At 29.3% G+C, this 1,027-nt stretch overlaps 1 protein-coding gene across 1 annotated transcript; it reads left to right on the forward strand.

Moving 5' to 3' along the window:
• Positions 1-62: 62 nt before the first annotated feature.
• LOC111035427 lies at positions 63-996 on the forward strand (the record flags this gene model as incomplete). The annotated part of the gene is made up of 1 exon (XM_022317032.1): positions 63-996. A coding segment is annotated over exon 1 (837 nt), but the record flags the coding sequence as incomplete, so codon positions are not given.
• Between the last annotated feature and the right edge of the window lie 31 nt (positions 997-1,027).

Below are 1,027 nucleotides of genomic sequence, written 5' to 3' on the forward strand. Positions count from 1 at the left end.
ACACCTATTACTGATGTAGAGGAATTATCTTCATCTTCTACACAAACTGATGTCTTGACCCAAGAAAAAACTACAGTATTATCAAATGAAATTAAAACTGCCGATAAAGAAGTCCAAGTTAATACATTTCATTCCGATTCTCTTTTTAGAAGAAGTATTATGGATTTGATTAGAAATGATGAAGATTTAGTTGCATTAACAGGGATACCCAGCATGGACAAGTTGTTAAAACTTGTCAATATTGGTGAATTTGTGATAAAAAGTTTAAATTATAATATCAATTTTTCTCTTGATGTTCTTCATAGAATAGTGTTAGTATTAATGAAGTTAAAACTAAATACATCTTACAAATGCTTGGCAGTTTTGTTTGGTGTTTGTAAAAGTACTTGTACAAATTACTTTTACGAAACAATTGATTTGTTATATTTAATTTTAAAACCTTTAGTTTTGTGGCCTTCTAAATCAAGTATTTCTAAAAATATTCCTAAATGTTTCATAAAGTTCACAAGTACTAGGGTCGTAGTTGATGGAACAGAAACTCCTATCGAAGTTCCAAAATGTTTGTCATGTCGAATTAGAACTTATTCTTTTTATAAAGGTAAACATACTATTAAATTTATGGTAGGCATTTCTCCAGATGGCCTAATAACTTTTGTTAGTGATGTGTATGGTGGCAAAGCATCTGACAAACATATATTTGTAGAAAGTAATATTTTAGAAAAGTGTGATATAGGTAATGGTGTTATGGCTGATAAAGGTTTCCTTATTGAAGAGGAATGTTCTAGAGCAGGTGTTAAATTATTTCGTCCCCCTTTTTTGAAAAAAAATAAACAACTATCTTTTGAAGACGGTACAATGAACACAGATATAGCCAGAGCCAGAGTTCATATAGAACGAGCTATTCAAAGATTGAAAATATTTCATGTTTTAAAAAATAATATGCCCTGGAAATGTTTAAGTAAAATTGACAAGATTGTGTACATTATATGTGGAATAGTAAATATTTCCCAACCAATAATTGGAATAA

Source organism: Myzus persicae, unplaced genomic scaffold, assembly GCF_001856785.1.
Source record: "Myzus persicae strain clone G006 unplaced genomic scaffold, MPER_G0061.0, whole genome shotgun sequence".
NCBI lineage: Eukaryota > Metazoa > Arthropoda > Insecta > Hemiptera > Aphididae > Myzus > Myzus persicae.